Raw genomic sequence first — 21,175 nt, 5'->3', positions numbered from 1 at the left:
TCCAGAGAAGGAGAGCGTGAGTCAAGCTCCACCCATTACGTCCAGAGAAGGAGATTGTGACGTCAAGCTCCACCCATTACATCCAGAGAAGGAGAGCGTGACGTCAAGCTCCACCCATTACGTCCAGAGAAGGAGATTGTGACGTCAAGCTCCACCCATTACATCCAGAGAAGGAGAGCGTGACGTCAAGCTCCACCCATTACGTCCAGAGAAGGAGATTGTGACGTCAAGCTCCACCCATTACATCCAGAGAAGGAGAGCGTGACGTCAAGCTCCACCCATTACGTCCAGAGAAGGAGAGTGTGACGTCAAGCTCCACCCATTACGTCCAGAGAAGGAGAGTGTGACGTCAAGCTCCACCCATTACATCCAGAGAAGGAGAGCGTGACGTCAAGCTCCACCCATTACGTCCAGAGAAGGAGATTGTGACGTCAAGCTCCACCCATTACGTCCAGAGAAGGAGAGCGTGACGTCAAGCTCCACCCATTACGTCCAGAGAAGGAGAGCGTGACGTCAAGCTCCACCCATTACGTCCAGAGAAGGAGAGCGTGACGTCAAGCTCCACCCATTACATCCAGAGAAGGAGAGCGTGACGTCAAGCTCCACCCATTACGTCCAGAGAAGGAGAGCGTGACGTCAAGCTCCACCCATTACGTCCAGAGAAGGAGAGCGTGACGTCAAGCTCCACCCATTACGTCCAGAGAAGGAGAGCGTGACGTCAAGCTCCACCCATTACATCCAGAGAAGGAGAGCGTGACGTCAAGCTCCACCCATTACGTCCAGAGAAGGAGAGCGTGACGTCAAGCTCCACCCATTACGTCCAGAGAAGGAGAGCGTGACGTCAAGCTCCACCCATTACGTCCAGAGAAGGAGAGCGTGACGTCAAGCTCCACCCATTACGTCCAGAGAAGGAGAGCGTGATGTCAAGCTCCACCCATTACGTCCAGAGAAGGAGAGCGTGACGTCAAGCTCCACCCATTACGTCCAGAGAAGGAGAGCGTGACGTCAAGCTCCACCCATTACGTCCAGAGAAGGAGAGCGTGACGTCAAGCTCCACCCATTACGTCCAGAGAAGGAGAGCGTGACGTCAAGCTCCACCCATTACGTCCAGAGAAGGAGAGCGTGACGTCAAGCTCCACCCATTACGTCCAGAGAAGGAGAGCGTGACGTCAAGCTCCACCCATTACGTCCAGAGAAGGAGAGCGTGACGTCAAGCTCCACCCATTACGTCCAGAGAAGGAGAGCGTGACGTCAAGCTCCACCCATTACGTCCAGAGAAGGAGAGCGTGACGTCAAGGTGACGTCAAGCTCCACCCATTACATCCAGAGAAGGAGAGCATGACATCAAGCTCCACCCATTATATCCAGAGAGTGGGATCGTGACGTCAAGCTACACCCATTACGTCCAGAGAAAGAGAGCGTGACATCAAGCTCCACCCATTACGTCCAAAGAGGGAAAGCGTGACGTCAAGCTCCACCCATTACATCCAGAGAAGGAGAGCATGATGTCAAGCTCCACCCATTAAGTCCATAGAGGGAAAGCGTGACGTCAAGCTCCACCCATTATATCCAGAGAGGGGGATCGTGAGAAGGAGATCGTGACATCAAGCTCCACCCATTACGTCCAGAGAAGGAGAGCATGACGTCAAGCTCCACCCATTATGTCCAAAGAGGGGGATTGTGACATCAAGCTTTAATAGGAGAAAAGATTAAACTTGGGCTGAAAATTCACAGACTTTGTTAAGAGAATCACAAATATGCAACTGGTCTGATCCTGCTTTGTTTGATATCCATGTCTCTGGGAAAGCCTTATCACTACTACCTGTGGTTGTAGCTGCTGACCAGCGGTGTTAGTTTAGCTAACCACATTCACCTGCTTCACTCAGCCTATATGGAGTTTACATTTGATATGCAATATCAGAGGAAAGGCTTGAAACTTTCAAATCACAGCATAAACCTAAAAGATTTGTTATGGGATGCAAAAGATTATCTCTGTCAGTGGTTTGGCAACCCCTTTCAAAGTCAGAGATCCAAGTAAAATGTGTAGTAAACTGGCATTCTCATTTGCAGTGTCAGAAATGCTTGCCTAAACATCACTAGGGTGTTCTGGGTGGTTGCCAAGAGGTTGCTTGGAAGTTGAGAAATAAAGTTGGCAGACTAATGAGCATGGTAAATAAAACATGGCAGGGAGATAATAAAAATAAAGGCTCTTTATTTGCATTTAGTGTGTTTATCTGCTAAAATACTGAATCTAATTTTATTACTGAAGCTTGATCATTGTTGCCATGATTTTTTTGTATAGAATATTTTCTGTGCATGGTCAGTTTTATTACTTTTCGGATCGATTGTTGTTCCACTTTTTTCTGTTTTTTGAGTTTATAATACCTATTTCTTATGTAAATATCTCATTGTCAGATCAACTTCAATAATTAATGTGGTTCAGATAACATAATATTTTGAGTTTCTGTTGATTAAACTAATCACCTTCATTGTATTAACTCAAAAATTTTAAGGCAACCAGGTAACTGTCTTGTAGAATGAAGCACACGACAGGAATAGTCCAAGAAATAGAATTTAAAGGGTTATTTCACCCAAAAATGAAAATAATGTAATTTATTACTCACCATCATGTCGTTCCACACCCGTAAGACCTTTGTTAATCTTCGGAACACAAATAAAGATATTTGTGTTAAAATCCGATGGCTCTGTGAGGCCTCTATAGGGAGCAATGACATTTCCTCTCTCAAGATCCATAAATGTACTAAAAACATATTTAAATCAGTCCATGTGAGTACAGTGGTTCAATATTAATATTATAAAGTGAATTAAAAAACAAAACAAAATAACGACTTATATAGTGATGGCCGATTTCAAAACACTGCTACATGAAGCTTCGGAGCGTTGTGAATCTTTTGTGTCGAATCATGATTCAGATCACGTGTCAAACCGCCAAACTGCTGAAATCACATGACTTTGGCGCTCCGAACCACTGATTCAACACGCTGATTCATTATGCTCCGAAGCTTCCTGAAGTAGTGTTTTGAAATCGGCCACCACTAAATAAGTCCTTATTTTGTTTTGTTTTTTGGCACACCAAAAATATTCTCGTCACTTTATAATATTAATATTGAACCACTGTACTCACATTTACTGATTTAAATATGTTTTTAGTACATTAATGGATCTTGAGAGAGGAAATGTCATTGCTGGCTATGAAGGCCTCACGGAGCCATCGGATTTCAACTAAAATATCTCAATTTGTGTTCCGGAGATTAACGAAGGTCTTAAGGGTGTAGAACGACATGAATAATAAATGACATTATTTTCATTTTTGGGTGAACTAACCCTTTAATAAACAAAATCCAGAACAGGGAGAACACAACAACGTATAACATAGATGAGAACGGACGAAGACTGAGGGAGAACAAGGGACTAAATACAAGCAAGGGAGCAAATCATGTAATTAACAGAACAGGTGAATGGAATCAAATAATCAGACACACTGGGAAACTAGGTCACAGGGGAAACACAGAAACATGAGGACTCTGACAGTAACTTTCTTTTTTAAGTTAAACCAACAATTTTTTTTTACCTGCCATGATAAAATGGGTTTAAAAATCTGTTATGACATTAAATGTAATTAAATTTAAATGATAGATGTGGCTATTGTAGTTCTGAGCTCCTGCTCAGGTCATATTTTCAATCTGATCATAAGTAAAAGCACAATTTTTTTCAATAAGCCACAAGAATTAAGGTATAAATGAGCACAAACAGTGCAGGATTATGTTTTCTTTTTCTTAAATATCCCTAAATATGAGCAATAATAATAAGAACTTTGGCAAAAACCAAGATTAATGAAGAGATCAACAATTATAACATTAGCACAGGAAAAAAAAAAAAAAAAAATCTGATATTTCATGGGGTTTTCAGTGAGTCAGTCAATGCAGCAGGGTTGAAGTGTGAAAACATGTTAAGGTAAGCAAAGGTGTAGGTTGGGCACATTTCGGAAAGGAAACCCTGCCTTACGTCCATTTCCTTAAAGCTTCTTTTAACACTAACATAAATACTTTCTTTTTTATCTTCTATTTCCTGGAATGTCAGTTTGTCTGTGTACGTGCACATCAGCACAAACTTATGGACATTGTTCTATGACACAGTGATGACACTGCTTTGATGTGGAGAAGGGCCACTGTAAAACTGATTTCATAAGTCCAAATACTTTCATGAAGCACATTTAGGCCTACCTGACAAAATATATTTTACACTATTTTACATCAGTGACCTTTTTATTTCTTCACACTGTCTATTAGTGCGTAGATCAGGCCACAATATGCATTTTAAACAAACAGAGAGACAGAGACAGATATAGATAGATATATTTTGTTTGTCAATTGATTGTATTATTTTTGTGAAGGGACCTTGGCTTCTTGAAAGGCGCTATAAAAAATAAACATATTATTATTATTATTATTATTATTATATAGAAAGAAAGAAAGAAGCTTTGGCACTTACATGGTTGGCTATTCTTGGCTCTTTCCAAGGAATATTGGTGACGTAATAACGGACTCTCCGGTTCGTGAAATTGCAGCGGGAGCGTGGTTGATGCGTACGTGGGCGCGCCGCTCACCTGTTCCCGCCTCTGACTGGAACAATAATAAAAAGAAAGAGGAGCAGTCAGTCAGTCAGTCAAACATCAGAGCAAGAGCTGCAGACAACACATCTACTATAGTAGCCTATAACCTGATCAGTATGGAGGAGCAAAGATATCCCGTCAATATTCAGCTTGTTGGAGTAATGCAAAAAGAAGCAGCGAAAGTAAGAGACATGATATTTTTTACATTTTGCATGCATTGTTAAGTAGACACATTACCATTGTTTTGAATGAAATTCTTGATGATGTTTGAGAGAATGTTACAATTTTAAACTACATATTATTCAAATTGAATAGTAGGCCTATAGTATAATTAATTGATATAATAATATAAATAAATACTATAATAATAATAATGATAAATTAATTACAAACAGCTCCATGAGACATTTAAAAGTAGTTCACACTATAAAACATTTTGTTTGTTTTTGGTCACAGTTAACCTAAAAATGTGCTTCATGTGGTAGTTAACTTTTTATTCTTCAAATAATAAAACATACATGATTTATTAAAACTAGAATATGTAATTTTTAAGAGTCACATCAGATAGAAACAGGGATAGACTCTCTTATGGGTGGTAGGCAATTAACATCATTCAGTACATACCGTAAATACACAATAACATGAAGATTGTAATGTATAGCGAGAGCTTTGATGTAATTTAAAAGAAGCATTGATAATACTCTTCCTTTTCTTCCCAGTTGTACATGACCACTGTTCTCTGGTCAGATCAAAATGAGATCACCGTTTACAGATCGCTTGAAGACTTCAAGACGCTGCATGTGAGTCTCCTTCATTTCATCTGAAAACAATGGCCTGTTTCTTTAAAGCTGCATATATGTTTACTTCAGTTGAGAAGAATAACATCTCCCTGCTTATTTCTGTAGAGACAACTCAAGAAGAAATTCCCTTCTTCAAACCCCTTTAAAAGGTCAGGAAGGATTATTCCCAAATTTAAAGGTAAATACTCTACCAGTTGCTCCTTAAAACAATGCAAATTTAAGCACAGTTTTAATTTTAAAACTGCATTTGCAGCTGCAAGAGTGCAGAAAAACATGCAGAAGTGGAGCCCCAGTAAGTCGGTGCTCAGACTGAAGGCTCTGGAAGAATACTGTAGTGAACTGCTGAAGAGCGATCCCCGTATCTGCCAGACCTCCGAGTTCATCCAGTTCCTGCTTCCCAAATCCCAGGACCTCAATTCTGACTTTGCAAAAAACAGGTAAGCTAGTAATGCAAAAACAAGCAAAGCAAAAAAGAAGTACATATTAAAATTTTCACGTAGATATTTAAAAATTCTTTTTTGTTCTGCAGTATCGTGATCATGCCATCAGAGACTTCTCTGGACAGTAGCAAAGTTTTAACGAACAATGATGTTACTCAACCCTTTGTTACTGAAACATATCGCTGCATAGCTACTTATGAGACCAAGGATACCAAGAATCGCCCCTTCAAGGTAGAAGTGGATGAGACTGTGGATGTGCTTATTAAAGACCAAAAAGGTGAGAACTCGTTTAGAAGCATGAAGCCTCTATAAACGCTCTTTGTTGTTTGCTGACCTAGTTGTTTTTGACTTTGTCTGGTCAGGATGGTGGCTGGTGGAGAATGAAGCCAAACATCTAGCCTGGTTTCCTGCTCCGTATCTAAAGAGAGCTGAGATGAGTGATGACGGTCCTGATGTGATGGAGGATGGAAGTAAGGACTGGTTTAGTGTTTTTCTGGCTACGTTAGTCTGGAAATAAAACCAGTTTGGCCACATTGTGAATGTTTCACATTCTTTACTTAGCTCTGAATCAACCTTGCTTTGGAAACCACAGTTTATATAACCCAAGTATACTTATATCACTAAGTCTCACTGAGAATTAATGAACTCTTGTCACTCAGTTTGTTGCAAATGACTGGGAATGCAATTTTAAATCCAGACTAAATAATTACCCTTGTATAGGGTATCCAGTCTTGCTCCTGAAGGCCAACATCCTACAGACCTGCCCCAAAATACTTGCCTGAAAGTTTGTAGCATTTCTGAAAACCTTGATTAGCTTGTTCAGGTGTGTTTTATTAGGATTGGGGTTAAACCAGAATTGGTCTTATTGTTGGGAGATGCAACCATTGGAGAAAGTGTAACTGTGTAACCTAAATTGTGTGTACCTTGATAACTAATCACATTACAGCCTGAATTTCATTCAGAGTTGTGCAAACAGTCAATCACGGTTTGCGGATACCATAGAAATGAATAAAAAGAGCCCTAAACTGAATCATACCTATTGGGCAATTGTCCGTGACTAAAAATACTTCAATCCAAAACGAATGTTTAAGAGCAAACATGTTGGAGATTAGCTGATGGGCTGTCCTTTCATTAAATGAGCAGTTTATTCAGTGTAATGAAGCCTGTCCTTCATTGACATCCATTAAAAAAATGGGCTCTAGCCTCCTTCTCTGCATACCGCAACAGTACGCTTTTTTCGGCTAAGGTTGCAGGCTTTAAGTTGCTTTAGGTAAACTCTGCAGGACAGTGGCCCATCAGGAGCGGGATTGGAAACCCATGCCGTTGTGTATTAAGAATGAATTCATTTGTTGACCAGGTCATTCTTAAACTAATCTTATTATTTTTTCCCTTCTTCAGGTATTTTTTATGTTGCTGCCAAAAATTACAAAGCCATGAACAGTGATGAAATATCAGTTGAGATTGGGTCTGTGGTGGAGGTGTTACAGAAGTCTGACAATGGCTGGTGGATAGTAAGGTAAATCTCCTTATTGTTTCTTCCTGTAACCAGCTTCAATAAATGCCAGTTATCTAACGGGCTGGAATGTTTTATCTGGTCTTTTGTCATGTAGAAAAAGCTTGATGAAACTTGGCACTTGCTTTACATCCTCATTTTTGCAGACTGGTTTTGGCAGTTTGTGCAGACCATGCTTCTTTCTCGTTTATTTCCAAAGAATTAGATTGAATTACCCAGTACCCATTCCTCGAGGTATGACACTGTTTTATCTCTCTTTCTCAGGTACAATCGAAAAGCGGGCTTTGTACCATCTATGTACCTGCAACCGTACAATAACCCACGGATTCGCATGATGCCCGCTCAGAGGGAGATGACCAGCTCCACACTTGACTTGGCACAGCTTCAACTTCCTGGAGACAATTCCCTGCAGGCTTCCAGCCGTGAGTTAAGCAGATCCCAGGGTAACCTGCGTCTACCTTCAGGAAGCACCCTGGACCTTAGAGATAAGCAGATGTCACGTTCAATGGGTAGACTGCCGGATGCTCGTTCGACACAGCTGACTCCACCATCAATCCGAGTGCAATTTGTTGAGAACAGTCAGCAAAGGAGTCTGAGTGAGGACAGCGAAGAGTTCAGCGACGAAAGCAGCTTCTCTGGCACTGATTCACTAAATCGTTCAGACGCAGAAGAGCAATTCCGCCGGAGTCGCACCCCTACACTTGACTCTTCTGGCAGCCTGAGCCCTGAAAGTCTCACAGAAGGCAAGATGATCAGCAGCCGATCAGACCCCAGTCTCAGCAAGATGCCCTCCACTCCCAAGGTGCCACCCAGACCCCAAGCTCAGGAGATACTCAAACGCTGCACCACCGTAACACGCAAAAACCTGCAAAGAACCAGTTAGGTCAGCTCAGTGCGATGTCCAGCACTGTACTTGTTTGAGAAGAACAGGTCCAAACAAGAGTTACTGTTCATCACCAGAACACTTGTGTGATGCTAATGTGATTATTTGATGGACAAATTATGAAGATTCTTGTGCACACAAATACGTTACACCTTATTCTATTTAGAACTAAATTTAGTTCTTATTCTTGGAACAGAATATTATGTATGTTGCAAATGATAATCTACTAAAGACACTGCTCTTTGGATCAGACACGGTCTATAAAGTGTATTACAATCTTTTACAGAATATTTATCCAAGATTTAGGTCTTTCCTAGTTTTTCTTTTTGACGTAAAATCTTTTCCATAGTGGAAAATATAACTTGTACCTTATATGCATTGCATATCTTGACATATATTATACTTGAATACTGTACACTCTTTAGAGAATTGATTTTCTTGCATATTTCCCCAATGTTGATTGCCTGTAAATGTAAAATAAAATAGTTGTACTAAAGACTGTATTTTTGAAGTTTTATTTTTTGCAGGGGTGTCCAATCCTGCTCTTGGAGGACAATTTTCCTTCATGGTTTAACTTAAATCCTAATTAAATACACCTGAACCGGTTAACAAGTATGTTATTACCAGCGTTGGGATAAAGCATTACAAGTAACATGAGTTACGTAATCAGACTTTTTTTCAATTAATAAAGTGGTGCATTACTTTTAAATTTACAACAACATGGCTACTTTTTCAAATAAGTAATGCATATTACTTTGTTTTCCTATTTATTGACTGAATTTGTGTTTCCTTCAGCCTGAGGCTTATTTGTTTAACTTTTGGTGTGAAAGGGCCTTTACATTTGCCAAAAATATAACTTTTTTTGTTATTAAAAAACAAAGCAAGCCCATCCTGGGTGAGAAAAAGTAATGTAAGCATTAGCAAAAATGTAGCAAAAAATAATGTAAATTACTTTATATTAGTGCTGATAATCGATTAAATAAGTAATTAATTAAATGCACGTTTATGATCACATATTATAAACTAGATGTGCTGTGTTTGACAGAAACTGTGCTAAAACCAGACGATTAATAAAAATTTAAATGAGTCCTGTTATAAAAGATTACTGTTATAAACATGAGCCTCATCTGAAAGGCAAAGGGGGAGGTGTTGTTGTTATTTCTAATAATATCTTCAGTATTACTCAGAAGTCTAGTTTCAAATATAACTCCTTAAAAGTGATGGTGCTTTATGCAACGTTATGTTGTGTAAGTGATAAATCCTGTTTGACATTTGTGCTAGCTACCGTATACAGGCCACCAGGGCACCATACAGACTTCATCAAATTATTTGCTGATCACTTCTACCACTAAAGGTTGCTTTATAAATAATTTAAATAATAATTAAATGTCCTCAGCATACCAGCTAGCTTAGAAGAACTCGATGTTACAACAGAAACTATTGACTCTCTTTTCCAGCACTTTAGACACAGTTGCTCCGTTGCGCTTAAAGAAGATTAAAGAAAATAGTCCAACGCCGTGGTACAACGAGCACACTCGGGCCCTTAAGAGAGCAGCCAGAAAAATGGAGCGCAACTGGAAGAAAACAAAACTAGAGGTATTTCGCATTTCATGGAAAGAAAGCATTTTTGCATACAGAAAGGCCTCAAATCTGCTTATTTTTCAAAATCTTAGACAAAAACAAACACATATTTAGGCATTTATTTGATACAGTGGCTAAATTAACTAGAAATAAAGTTTCAACTTCTTATGTTTCCAAACAGCTCAGCAGTAATTACTTTATTAACTTCTTTACTTGCAAGATTGATAATATTAGAGAGAAAATTATAACCATGCAACTATCTACTACAATATTGCGTCAGACAGTGCATTGTAGTGTCCCTGAGTGAAAATTCCATTTATTCATTGCTATAGGAGAGGAAGAACTGTCTAAACTCATTAAATCATCAAAATCAACAGTATGTGTGCTAAAGGATTGTTAGGTTGCATAAATTAGGTCAGCCGGAACTGGGAACACTTCCTATAACACTCGATGTACTTGTTACGTTATAAGAAGAATGGTATCTACCCTAATATCTCTCTGTTTATCCCGAGGTTTACCGTAGTCAGCTGGATCCGGGACATATCCAGATCAGAAGGCGGACCTGCAACTAAACACAAGCACAACACATCCTTGAAATGTCAGCTAGATTGTATCAACTAGACCAGCCTTATCGAAATGACATCCAGTGGCACAGATCCTCAACAAACCTGTCTCCATAATGGCGTGATGAATCTGGTCTTCAACCAGATGGAACTGGATTAAATATTTTGAATGTTCTGATCACAATCTGACTTCTGACCTGTAATGCTGCCTGAATCATAATCATGCACACTGTTTGTTTGTTTGTTTGTTTGTTTGTTTGTTGACCAGAGGAGAACTGGCCTCCCAACTCCTAAAAGGTTTTTATTCTCCATTTTTGTCACCTGATGGAGTTTGGGTTCCTTGTCGCTGTCGCCTCTACCTTGCTTATTTGGGGACACATAATATTCAACAATATCACTGATCTGAATGTATTGCAAACTGAACTGAACTGGATGATGACATCACTGTTTTCTCCAGGGCTGCTGCATAGATAAATAATCAATACTGAATTTAATTAAGCTGGACAATGACACCGTTTTCTTCTAGAGCTGCTGTACAGCCAAAATTATGTTCCCTCTATCACTGTAAAGCTGCTTTGACACAATCTGCATTGTAAAAAGTGCTATATAAATAAATGTGACAACTTAATACTGGTACTGATGTCTCTATGAAATAGATTTGTTTTTATATTATAGACATTCAACATTACAGTATAACAGAAAGCTATTATTAGACTTTAAAAAAATAACTTTTAATTTAAGTGAACTTAAAACAATCTTCACATAAACCCATTATAATAAATGTCATATTTATCTGTGGCCTTGAAGCTTCCGGTTTTGGCAGGTAGGAAATACAGAAATTGAATAAACACTTTATCAAACACTTCATAGTCTTGACTACATGAATTAAAAATTAAAGATAGATTAATCCTTATTAAAGCAACAAATTTCTGTTACCTTTGTACATTAATGACAGACATCACAGCAACTGGTTTATTAGGCTGATTTGAGTTATTTATTTAACGTTATTTAACTCATTAAAGACTGCTTGTATGAGGATACTTGACAAAAGGTGCATTTTGGCATAATTATGTGTGGTGTTTGTTTGTTCAAGGGCGAAAGAAAACTCGACACTGGCACTCATCTTTTTGTGTCACACAGACATGACATTCCCAGACAGAGCATTCTTGTTTGTCTTGTGGCGCTTGAATGGTCTGCTGTGATGATGATGGTGTGATGATATAACGCAACTTATGATTTATTAAAAAAATAAATAATAATAATCGCATGTGTTAACACGTTCATTTTGATAGCAATTCTAATGAAGCACACTTGAACCAGCTTATCAAGGCCTTCAGAATCACTAGAAACTTCCAGGCAAGTGTGTTGGAGCAAGTTGGAGCTAAACTTTACAGGAGCAGTATTGGACATCTTTGACTTGGTGGCCGTTTACATGACACCGTTTTCAACTAAAATGGAAAAATTCAGCATTTTGGCCATTCATTTGCGTGACAACAGCCTTTTGGGGGCCTGAAAACAGAAACTTTTAAAAACGTGTCTCAAAGTGCAGTTTTTTGAAAATGATAGTTATCGTCCCAGTGTAAACTACAAAAACGCAAATTTGTGAAGATGGCAAGGTCATGCGTATTACGTGTTCAGTCAATATGCATGTAGTGTTTCTTTACAAAGTGACATCGCCAACTACTGACCTACTGACCATGAATAATACAGCGTTTTTTGTCATTTTTGCGGATCCATGTGAACGGGGATCATTTTGACAAATTCGTCACAAAACACTGGAGAAACGTCGTTTGGAACTTTCGGTTCACAGGGACTTTCAACTAAGGAGCTGGCTTCAATTTTTTCCATGAGTATTTAAATAACCAAGACCTTTAAGCATATTAAAAAAAAAAAAAAAAAAAAAAAAAATCGAAATCCGTTTAAATGCCAGTCAGGCCGTCAAAAGCTCGACAATGTTCTAAATTTGGCACAATGAGGAAAACGTGACAAGTGAAAGCTCCCTGTAAATCCAGGTGTTTTTGCGTAACAAGGTGTGACTGCAACAATTGAAAGATCTTGTTTCTTGATTTCTGACATTTTTTTTTGCCTTGTTTTACAATGAAATGTCATAATAGTGCATTCAGATAAATGACTTGTCTGTGTAAACTCAGAAATGCATGGTTGGGGTTATGACACAATATCATGTAGAATGCAAAGACCAAGATCAACTCGAGAAAGAACAGGTGAAGTTGACATTCTAAGCTGTGTGTCACACATGTTTTCTGTGTTTCCAACACTTGCAGCAATCTGGGATGCCCAACATTCAGTGCTGTTTTAAGCAGTGCACACATGACTCACTGCTTGCATAAGATACTGAACGTTTCAGGAAAACCAAAGTGGGAAAAAGCCACGGTATCATTAAAAGGACTCAATACATAAAATACAAGATGGTTGTTTGAACAGTGCTATAAGTTCAGAGAGATTGTTGGATTGTTCTGTGATGAATACAAGTTCTGTGGACTGTGACATTGTCCATTTCCACAGAAAATACAGTGGTGGTCAGAATTATTGGCACCCTTGGTAAATATGATCAAAGATGACTATAAAAAATAAATCTGCATTGTTTATCCTTTTGATCTTTAATTCATAAAATTAGCAAAAATCTAACCTTACATTGAAAGAAAGAATTGAAAGTGGGGGGGAAATCACATTATGAAATAAATGTTACATGCCACAATTATTGGCACCCTTTTATTCAACCTCCTTTTGCCAAGGTTTCTCCTATAATGCCTGATGAGTTTGGAGAACACCTGACAAGAGATCAGAGACCATTCCTTCATGCAGAATATCTCCAGATCCTTCAGATTCCCAGATCCATGTTGGTGCTTCTTCTCTTCAGTTCACTTCACTCATTTTCTTTAGGGTTCAGGTCAGGGGACTGGGATGGCCATGGCAGAAGCTTCATTTTGTGCTCAGTGACACATTTTTGTGTTGTTTGTTTTGGATCATTGTCCCGATGGAAGATCCAGTCACGGCCAATTATAAGATATCTAGCCGAAACGTCAGGTTTTGATTTTTATCTGTTAGTATTTGCTAGAATCCTTGATACCATGTATCTGAACAAGATGTGCAGGACCTCCAGCAGAAAAAAAGGCCCACAGCATTAAAGATCCAGCAGTATATTTAACCGTGGGCATGGGGTACTTTTTATCCATGTGTGCGCCAAACCCATCTGGTGGGTTTGCTGTCAAAAAGATCTTTTTTTTTTGTTTCATCTTACCACAGAAGCTTGTCCCGTTTGAAGTTCCAGTCTTGTCTGACAACTGAATATGCTGGAGATTGTTTCTGGATGAGAGCAGAAGATTTTTCTTGAAACCCTCCCAAACATCTTGTGGTGATGTAGGTGCTGTTTGATAGTTTTTTAGGCTTTCTGAGTCTCAAGACTCAACTGATGATGCTGTGATCCTTGGAGAATCTTTGGCCACTCAAACTTTCCTCCTCACCGCACATTAGGACGATTCAGACACACGTCCTCTTCCAGGCAGATTTGTAACATGTTTAGTTGATTGGAACTTCTCAATTATTGCCCTGGTGGTGGAAATGGGGATTTTCAATGCTTTAGCTATTGTACAATCTTTTGCTGAACATCAGAACTTTATTCTTTGGTTTTTCTCATTGTGATGAATGATTAAGAGAATTTGGCCTGTGTGTTTCCTCATGTTTATTGTGGAACAGGAAGTCTCGGCTGGACAATTTCATGTACATGATCACCCTGGTGTGCTAAAAAAATGTAGATATGAATGGGAATATACTTCAGAGATATTTTACTCAAATATTCTAGGGGTGCCAATAATTGTGGCCAACGTGTTTTGGAGAAAAACATTTATTTCATAATGTGATTTTCCCCCCACTTTCAATTCTTTTCCTTCAATGAAAGGTTAGACTTTTGCTAATTTTATGAATTAAAGATCAGAAGGATAAACAATGCAGATTCATTTTTACAGTTATCTTTGATCATATTTACCAGGGGTGCCAATAATTCTGACCACCACTGTACTTAATATAACAAAGATAAAATAAAATACAATTAGAAGTTTCAATGGGTTTCCAAAAAAGTAGAATACTCAAATTTTGGTTAAAAATTACTTTTTGGTAAAATATTTAGCATTTTATAATGTAAAATTTGCCTTAATTTTACTATTTATTTTAACATTTATTCCTATTCTTAAATGTTGTCCATTAACTTTCTTGATTTTCAAAATAAGGTCTGAGTTGACTGCTGTAACTGACTGCAGGTGACAGAGCTCAACTAATTTAACCAGGAATATTCCTCTAAGCCAAACAATTTCCAACACATAGAGGGTAATAAAATTTATTCTTTTTTTCCAAGTGAAATCAACAATATTTATTTGAAGGATGACAAACAACTACATTAAAAAAACCTCTAAGAGAATTGTGTAATTGGTGTAACAGGAAAACCCTGTTTATCAGCAACAATGCATGGATGAATCGGAAAAATTCTGAAAGATCAGAAGTGGTCCATCAATTCACTATACAGCACTGAATAAAAAGACTCATGATTGACAGCTACAGCAGCCAATCACCTTATAGTTGCTGTTTCACAGAGGGCAGAACCTGTAGATTTGGTGGGAAGAGACTTAGTGGAAATTTCCATGACTTCGTCCTCATTTTCACTCTCCTCACTGGACACATGACCTTTATCTGCGACTCGATTCACCCCGTTGTGTTTCTTGCCATTCATATGAGCACTTTTAGATGTGCTGACACTTTCATCTTCATCAGTACGCTCCACTCTGTTTTCTGACTCCTCCAAATCTTCCTCTTCATCTTCCTGTTGCTGCTGAGATGCTTGAGTGTTTGTCATCTCCTTTGGTTGCTTGTCTATTATGAAGATGGACTGAGGACTGGTGTCCATTTCATCATCATCCAAGTTCACACTAGAAAAACAAAAACAGAAGACCAACTATAAATCTTAAAATATATTAAACAAAAATACAGTAAAACCAGAAATATTACAATTTCAAATTTCTGTGTTCAAAGCTGAGCACATCAGCATCATTACAGTCACAGTCACATGATCCTTCAGAAATCATTCTGATAGGATCATTTGATGCTCAAGAAACATTTATGATTATCATCAATGTTGAAAACAGCTGAACCACTTAATATTTTTGTGGAAACTGTGATCAATCTTTTTCAGGATTCTTTTATGAACAGAAAGTGGGTGACATGCTCACACAGGGGATTGTGGGATTAATAGCAATTCAGAGAAAGCAAAGTTAAAAAATGCTTTGAGAAGGGAAAAAAATGCAAATATCTGTCAAAAGACAGCAGATGATAGCGGATTGCTGTGAGGTGCAGGTAGTGAAGCCTGTGCTGACCAAACAAAAATATGCATATTATGGAGAAGTTTCTGCTCTGAAATCATATTGTTTACATATTACTGTATTTCATTCAGATGTCAAATACAGTTTTTAAAGCTTTTATTGTCACTAGACTAGCTGTAGTTAATTCAAGTATGTTAAACTGAAACTTTATTTTAACTTTGGCCATTGTTCATTTTCAACATAAAAGTTCACAGGAAAAACTACTACTTCCAAGTAAGAAAGCCAACAGAAATAGCAAGGGAAAAATTCTGTAAGATATATGACAAGTGAACACATTAAGACGTTTAATGAGTGACTATTTAATATGTGAAAGGAATGTTTAATATTTGTTGAAAATAAGAGTACGAGAATGGTGTTGATTTAAACCCACTTCCTGGAAGATCAGAATCATGTGTTGACTCATTTCAGACACTCAATTCTACAGAACTGTAGTCGGATCAGCAAGGAAACAAATGTTTTATTATTTTGCATGTGACACACTTTACTATGGTGATGTCTATTTTGAAAAAAACTTGCAACCTGAATAAAATTATAAAAAGCAAATGTGATAGAACAGTTCATTTATCGATATTGATCATTTTGGTAATTCATACCCGTGACACCAACATACAAGACTAGATTTGCAGCAAAGTTTAATACGAATATTTAAGGGTTTGTTCAAATCTGTTGAAGTGGTCATGAACTGCATTAAAAACTAATTATATATGTTCTGTGAGGTCCACTTTTAATGTTATCCATACCTTGGATGTAATAAGCTATTTTCCAAGGCAGTGATTTTCTTCTGCAGATGTAATAATGTGACAAAATCCGAAATGAGAGAAGTTTGTGGAGCTTGGCTTCAATAAAAGTTGTTTTTGGACTAATGAAGTTTTGAGTTCTGAAACTTACAGGATAAATCATTATTTTTGTGCATACCCAGGGTTAAATGGGTCATGAATTGAGAAATCTAATTTTAACATACAGTTGAGCTTGAAACTTTACATACCCAAAATTTTTTTTAAAAAATGTTAATCGTTTTAACAAAATAAGAAGGATCGTAAAAATGTAATTATATAAAAAACTATGATCCTTCTTATTTTGTTAAAACGATTAACATTTTTGTAGATTCTGCAAGGGGGTATGTAAACGTTCAACCTCAAATGTATGTCAAAAGATCAAAGGAAAATTTGATTTCTCAATTCATGACCCATTTAACCCTGGGTATGCCCAAAAATAATGATTCTTTCCTTAGCAAATACCACTGACTATTTAATGAATACACAACCAGGAAGTTTGGGGAACTTGTTTTTACCTCTCTTTACCACCTGTAATACGCATTTTCTGCCACATGTAATCCAAAAACATTGAGGCCTGCAGGAGACGGCCGATTCGCTGCATGTGTCTCTCTGCAGGAAACAAGATTTTAATACATATTTGAATGAAAATGCCAGAAAGCAACAGAAACAATATGTCATCAAGTGTGATTTGGATAAAAATTAACAACCCACCTGTGTACGGGATGAGGCCCTCCAGATGAGTCCGAGCCCCCTGATACTGCAGCATCTCCTCTGGGCTCAGGTGAGTGAGCAGCACCTGCAGGACGGCCTGAGCGTCCAGACAGCTGCGCGAGTTAGTGTTCCACACCACACAGTAGCGCAGCACCGACTCTGAACACAACGACAAACCACAGCCACACAATCAGGTCAGGCAACCACGACGAACCTGATGACCTGCACTGGCACACTACTACAACACATGACGTGTACCTTTTTGATCCTGACGGAGTTTCAGGAGGGTATTTTCTAGCTCCTGTAGCCCATGTTCCTGCTGCCGAATTTCTGTTAAAGATTAAAGAAAAGAAAAAGATCATGATTAATTATGGTCACACTTTAGTTTAGAGTCCAATTCTTAATATTAACTAACTATTAACTTTGACTTTAGCCACAAACTACTAATAACTGCTTATTAATAGTTAGTTAGGTAATTGTTCAGTTTAGGTATTGGGTGAATTAGGCATTAATATGTGCTTTATAAGTACTAATTAACAGCCAATATCCTAGTAATATGCACGCTAATAAGCAACTAGTCCATAGTGAGAAGTCGCTGTTTGGATTTAAACAGGCAGATGCTTAAGAGTTTATGACTGGATCATTATTGCTTTGATTATTATGTTTCTAGCATCTTATATGTTTAGGAACAGTTCTTTTACTCCTAATTGATGGAGTGTGTAGCTTTCCATTTCATAAACGACCATGTAGGAAGACACATCATGACCATATTCCAGGTAGGGCTGGGTATCGTTCAAAAATTTTCGATACCGAGACGATACCGATACCTTGACTTCGATACCGATACCTAAACGATACCTTTTTCGGTACCAGTTTTATAAAATATGTTTAAACAAGATTACATAACCTCAAAAAAAAATCTTTGGTTTTATATTTTAACTTTGCTGACTTTTTTTCAGACTCAAAGACTCATCTCCTGAGCCACTGCGGGGAATAAAAAAAGCACAAATTAAAAAAATTTACCCAACACAATAAATCAGTGCAAATAGTTTTAATAAAGTTTAATTTTCAATGCAAAAATTAAGTATGTGAGGCTCTTTTTAAATCACTCAGCAATTGTTCTTCAAAAAATTAATTATTATTAACAAGATCAAAGTGGAAGTAAGAGTGACGCAAGTTCGTTGCGTCTTACCGTGAAATAAGAGTTCTGTGCCTTTATTAAAATCAACACATTAATGATTCATCTCTCATCCACCCGCAATTAATTTGAATGTTTTTTGTTTTTTTTTTATTACTTGGCCCGACCCGCAAATTATCCGCAGTATCAGGAGGACGCTGATACCTCTTTTTCAGCAGAATTGTTCGCGTTCTGGAGCCAGAGGCAGAGCCTTTGCTCGTGCAGGCGAACGAGCCTGTCACGAACCGGTCGCGTGTTTCCATAGACTCGAGGGACGAACGCTGATGTAAAGCTGCTGTGTGTTGTACCTTAGCTTAGACTACAAAAAACATTGCGCGTTCCGCTGTTTCTGCAGGCAGTGCTACACTTTTGTTTTCTGTTAACAGTATCTGTAGTGAACCGGCTGCTCACATAAACAGCCGTTTCTCACCCGTCCATTCGGAGATAAACTGAAAACGAAACCGTTGATTCAATCGCCCTCTCGCACATAGGGTCTCTCTCGCGCGTATAGTTTTATATATTTAGATATAAATAACAATGTAGCGCAGCGTTACTTGCTCCTCAACGAGACAGCGAAAGCATTTCTCCGCCCCTCTCCTCGGCTCCATTCTGAGGTACCGAAATTTGGTACCGAATGACAAGACACTTTCGATACTCGGTAGTATCGAGGCAGTTCGATCGGTACCTAAAAAGTATCGAGTTCGGTACCCAGCCCTAATTCCAGGATGACAAAGACAAGATTCATCAGGCTCAAATTGTGAGGGAGCATGAAGAATCATTTCCACACATGAATTGGCACCTTAAATTCATTGAAAGTGTTTGGGATGTGCTGGAAGAGACTTTACAGAGTGCTCACCTCTTGCATTGTCAATACAAGATCTTCACCAAAAATTGATGCACCTCTTGATGGAAAAACATCACAACAATCTGAATCTTGACACTGTCATACTGGAATATGGTTATGATGTGACTTCCTACATGGTTGTCTTAAAGGATTAGTTCACTTTCAAATGAAAATCACCCCAAGCTTTACTCATCCTCAAGCCATCCTAGGTGTATGACTTTCTTCTTTCTGATGAACACAATCTGAGAAATATTAATAAATATCCTGACGCATCCGAGTTTTATAATGGCAGTGAGAGATAACAACGAGTATGAAGCTCAAGAAAGTGTCTCCATCCACATCCATCCATCATAAACGTATTCCACATGGCTCTGGGGGGTTAATAAAGGCCTTCTGAAGTGAAGCGTTGCAAAGAAATGTCCATATTTAACAAGTTATGAAGTAAAATATCTAGCTTCCGCCAGACCGCCTTCAGTATTCAAATTAAGAAAATAAACAAACAAACAAAAAAACGTAACTGCTGTCACGTCCGTTATGCTTTTCCATAAGTTGATTAGGGAAGGCAAAGGATGTAGCATATACTGTGAGAGTTTTGCACTTTTTCATAAATTCAAATTCAGACGGCGGACCGACGGAAGCTAAATATTTCACTTCATAACTTGTTAAATATGCTTTTTTGTTTTTTTAACACAAACGCATCGTTTCGCTTCAGAAGGCCTTTATTAAACCCCCGGAGCTGTGTGGAATATGTTTATGGTGGTTTATACTCGATTGTATCGCTTTTTGCCATTATAAAGCTCAGATGTGTCAGGATATTTATTAAAGCTGCAGTCCGCAACTTTTTTTGTGTTAAAAATATACAAAAATTATATAATGAGAATATAAAACATGAATGCAAGACACCTATATTATTGCATTTTGTTTATACTTTATTCATTATAGTCATTATTTAATTTGTCAAAGTTTTATTCTCTGTCTCTAACAACCTAAGTGTATGTGTATATATATATGAATAGAAAGTTAATTTATTTGAAATAGAAATCTTATATAATAGTGACATAATATGGATTTGGCATTTCTGAGGTTTGAACAGTTCAACAAAAGAGCAACTCTGAATCTGAACTCTGAATTTCTGAAGAAGAGTTGTTGAATGCACTTTTTGTTTTGTACTTAAGAGCTGTGGTTAAAGGAACAACGATCAAATACAATATCAAGACAATGAGTAATAATACACCAAAAAATCATATTACACAATCATAAACCACCATCGGAAATGAGCTAGTGTTTGGGTTACAACATTGAGGAACTAAAGCTCAATAACTTTAACAAAAACAAAAAACAAAAGTGGTGATGTGTCTCAGATTTCAGGTGAGTAAACATCAAGGAGTATAAAAAATGTGGATCTACCAGATTTTATTCCTAACAATCAGGGTGGCCATTTAAAATAGATGTGTTTGGAAAGTAAAGCAGCCAGGTTGATTCATTAATGCAGAGAAACAAAAGAGAAAGTACCTCTGATGACTCGTAAGGCAGTGTGCGGTTGATCCAGAGAGATAGCGATACCCAGAGCCTTCAGGTATTTCTTTTCATGAATTAAATTTGACAGTTCCTGCTGCCTGTGAAGACACCACAAAATCTAGTATAAGCACTCAAAAGGAGATTTTGTTTTAGAATGACAGACAATAATAAGCAGCAATACTTAGTTAGTTCATACTCTCCCTCATGTGGTTCCAAACCCATAAGATTTTTCATTTTCGAAACAAATATATTTTAGTGAAACATATGAATTTTTAAAAAAAAATGTCTTCATTCACTTAAGATTTTGCTCTCATGTAAAGAAAGTAAGTTTGATCTTCCGCTGACCATA

General features: G+C 37.9%; 2 protein-coding genes across 2 annotated transcripts in view; one reads left to right on the top strand and one right to left on the bottom strand.

Annotated features, from left to right (window-relative positions):
- The first annotated feature begins 4,699 nt into the window (after positions 1–4,699).
- noxo1a (NADPH oxidase organizer 1a) lies at positions 4,700–8,843 on the top strand. The gene is made up of 8 exons (XM_067382672.1): positions 4,700–4,815; positions 5,353–5,433; positions 5,539–5,611; positions 5,687–5,870; positions 5,963–6,150; positions 6,236–6,343; positions 7,272–7,389; positions 7,651–8,843. Exons 1-8 carry the CDS (start codon positions 4,750–4,752, stop codon positions 8,267–8,269), a joined length of 1,437 nt encoding a protein of 478 aa, XP_067238773.1. The 5' UTR covers positions 4,700–4,749; the 3' UTR covers positions 8,270–8,843.
- Positions 8,844–14,731: 5,888 nt separating this feature from the next.
- The window catches only part of tbl3 (transducin beta like 3), a 38,336-nt gene continuing 31,892 nt past the window's right edge, over positions 14,732–21,175 (bottom strand). Inside the window, exons 19-23 of the mRNA XM_067382663.1 lie at positions 20,821–20,924; positions 17,546–17,617; positions 17,288–17,446; positions 17,092–17,185; positions 14,732–15,350 (exon numbers count right to left, since the gene is read on the bottom strand). Coding sequence (XP_067238764.1) covers positions 14,993–15,350; positions 17,092–17,185; positions 17,288–17,446; positions 17,546–17,617; positions 20,821–20,924 — 787 coding nt within the window. The 3' untranslated portion in view covers positions 14,732–14,992. The remainder of the gene's footprint in view (positions 15,351–17,091; positions 17,186–17,287; positions 17,447–17,545; positions 17,618–20,820; positions 20,925–21,175) is intronic.

This window comes from Chanodichthys erythropterus, chromosome 3 (assembly GCF_024489055.1).
Source record: "Chanodichthys erythropterus isolate Z2021 chromosome 3, ASM2448905v1, whole genome shotgun sequence".
In the NCBI taxonomy this organism is placed as follows: Eukaryota; Metazoa; Chordata; class Actinopteri; order Cypriniformes; family Xenocyprididae; genus Chanodichthys; species Chanodichthys erythropterus.
This window is presented reverse-complemented; position numbering and strand designations above follow the sequence as displayed.

Excerpts from the sequence above, each read along its gene's own strand:
- noxo1a (XM_067382672.1), top strand. The coding sequence starts at position 4,750 with ATGGAGGAGCAAAGATATCCCGTCAATATTCAGCTTGTTGGAGTAATG. Across the intron at positions 5,612-5,686 it reads GATTATTCCCAAATTTAAAG|CTGCAAGAGTGCAGAAAAAC; the intron begins GTAAATACTCTA and ends CTGCATTTGCAG. Across the intron at positions 6,344-7,271 it reads TGATGTGATGGAGGATGGAA|GTATTTTTTATGTTGCTGCC; the intron begins GTAAGGACTGGT and ends TCCCTTCTTCAG.